The sequence below is a fragment of the Haliaeetus leucocephalus genome, unplaced genomic scaffold (assembly GCF_000737465.1).
Source record: "Haliaeetus leucocephalus isolate CR32 unplaced genomic scaffold, Haliaeetus_leucocephalus-4.0 Scaffold752, whole genome shotgun sequence".
NCBI classification, from domain to species: domain Eukaryota; kingdom Metazoa; phylum Chordata; class Aves; order Accipitriformes; family Accipitridae; genus Haliaeetus; species Haliaeetus leucocephalus.
In genome coordinates this window covers 4,140,569-4,142,335 of record NW_010973188.1, presented here as the reverse complement: position 1 = coordinate 4,142,335, position 1,767 = coordinate 4,140,569, and the positions used below count along the sequence as shown (strand labels likewise).

The 1,767-nt window shown below is 35.5% G+C and overlaps 1 protein-coding gene across 2 annotated transcripts in view; it reads right to left on the bottom strand.

Moving 5' to 3' along the window:
- Positions 1–709: 709 nt before the first annotated feature.
- STRN (striatin, calmodulin binding protein) overlaps positions 710–1,767 on the bottom strand; it is a 64,363-nt gene continuing 63,305 nt past the window's right edge. For both annotated transcript variants that reach the window (XM_010581215.1, XM_010581216.1), the window contains 2 exons: positions 1,183–1,269; positions 710–1,095 (listed from right to left, as the gene is read on the bottom strand). In XM_010581215.1, coding sequence (XP_010579517.1) covers positions 926–1,095; positions 1,183–1,269 — 257 coding nt within the window. In that variant the 3' untranslated portion in view covers positions 710–925. The remainder of the gene's footprint in view (positions 1,096–1,182; positions 1,270–1,767) is intronic.

Below are 1,767 nucleotides of genomic sequence, written 5' to 3'. Positions count from 1 at the left end.
TGCCCAGAATGATACCCTTTTTAGCAGGAAAGCAAGAGGAGATAAATGTTTGATAGTAAAATTGTAGGACAGCTTCTTTGGAAAGGTTTGTGATAATTTCTTGTGCCAGATCTCCAAGAATAAACAGCATTATAAATCTGAATAAGTTAAATCTGCTACTACAGTATATACAGACTGCTTCAGTCTGTTGTTAATTGGGACTAGACTAAAGGCTCAGCTTCTAGCCACGCGCTAATACAGTCTTTAAAAAATTATATAATTTTTTTTGCAAACTAAATATTTAGTGTATAACACAGAAGATGTAACAAAAACTTTACTGCATTTTAATTTATGTTAGTAATTTGCTTTCTTTTAATTGCATTTATCTTAGGCTAGCAGCCAGGTGGCTGAGATTAACTATCCACTACTACTCTCTGAACAAGATTTACTTTATTAATACCAAAGGAATGACAAAGTACCTCTCACATGACACAGTAATGAGCATGTGAACTGACACTTTTTCCAGGTGATTTAATTTTAAGTACACTAAGGTTCCTCAATAAAAAGCATCCTAGGAAGTTTCCCTCCTTTCCTACTCCCTGATGCAATTAGACCCCTTCTTTCCAGTACTCTGTTTTATTAATAGAGAATACATAGACCTAGTTTCACCCAAGGCCTGCCTGGACGAAAATTCACACCCTCTGAAATAAAAGCATTTCTTTTGTTTTTTAACTATTTGAAACTGAGAGTTTCCAAGCTCTCAGCACCAGCTGAGCTCACAGAAACCAGAACAAACGTCAATTTAGAAAACACCACCCTGCAAAACTAAACACTTACAAACATTCTCTGAATTACAGGGCAGGATAAGAAGACTCATGCCCTCCTCTCCTCTTTTGTGCAGCTGGCTAAATATATACAAAGCTAGAGTTGAAATGGAAGCACTCTGTCATACAAACACTTTAGCCAGGGCATCTGCTCCTGCACTGGCAATATAGCATTTGGAGGGGTGGAATGCCACATCATGAATGGACTCATCAAATTTTTTGCGATGAGCAGTAAATTCTTGGATACAGGTCTTGCTTTCAAGATTCCACAAGCGAATTGAACAGTCATGACCTAAAAAAAAGAGAAAACAGTTGTCTTTATAATTCTCATGTCTGCCACCATTATGAGAAAAAGAAAATGAAATTTGAATGTACTTACTGCCAGACATCAAATACAAGCCATTAGGATCAACAGCTAAACTTGTAACTGCATCTAAGTGAGCTACCATGGAGTGGATCAATTTTCCTTTGAAAGAAAAGATTTATTTAGATTATTTTCTGCAATTTACTTTGTTATCTGTATTCACTGCTTAAACCCTACTGCAGTTCATATTATAAATACAAGATCTTGTTCCCGTGATTGAATCATTAAAATTTTGCAGGAAGTAATTCTTTTAATGTTTACAGTCTCAGGAGAGCCACAGTACCACTATCACCAACTTTGTTAGACCTTTGTTTTATGTCTGCAAAACCACCGAGAAACTGCAATCACTGTGCATTTTAAGTATCTGCCCATTAAGTGAATTAAGCAAGTTCAGGAGTAAGATCCTGACTGGGAAGGAGGGCAGGGGCTAAGTATACTAATAAGCAATGAATATAAACTACATAAGAATATGGGGTAACTTTAGTCAACTCAAAATTAATGTTCTATTACAGCTTATTATAATTACAGTAATGATTTCATGTTAAAAATAAGAAATCATGGGTCAAATGTGGGTTTTTTTGTTGCAGAATATAATAAACC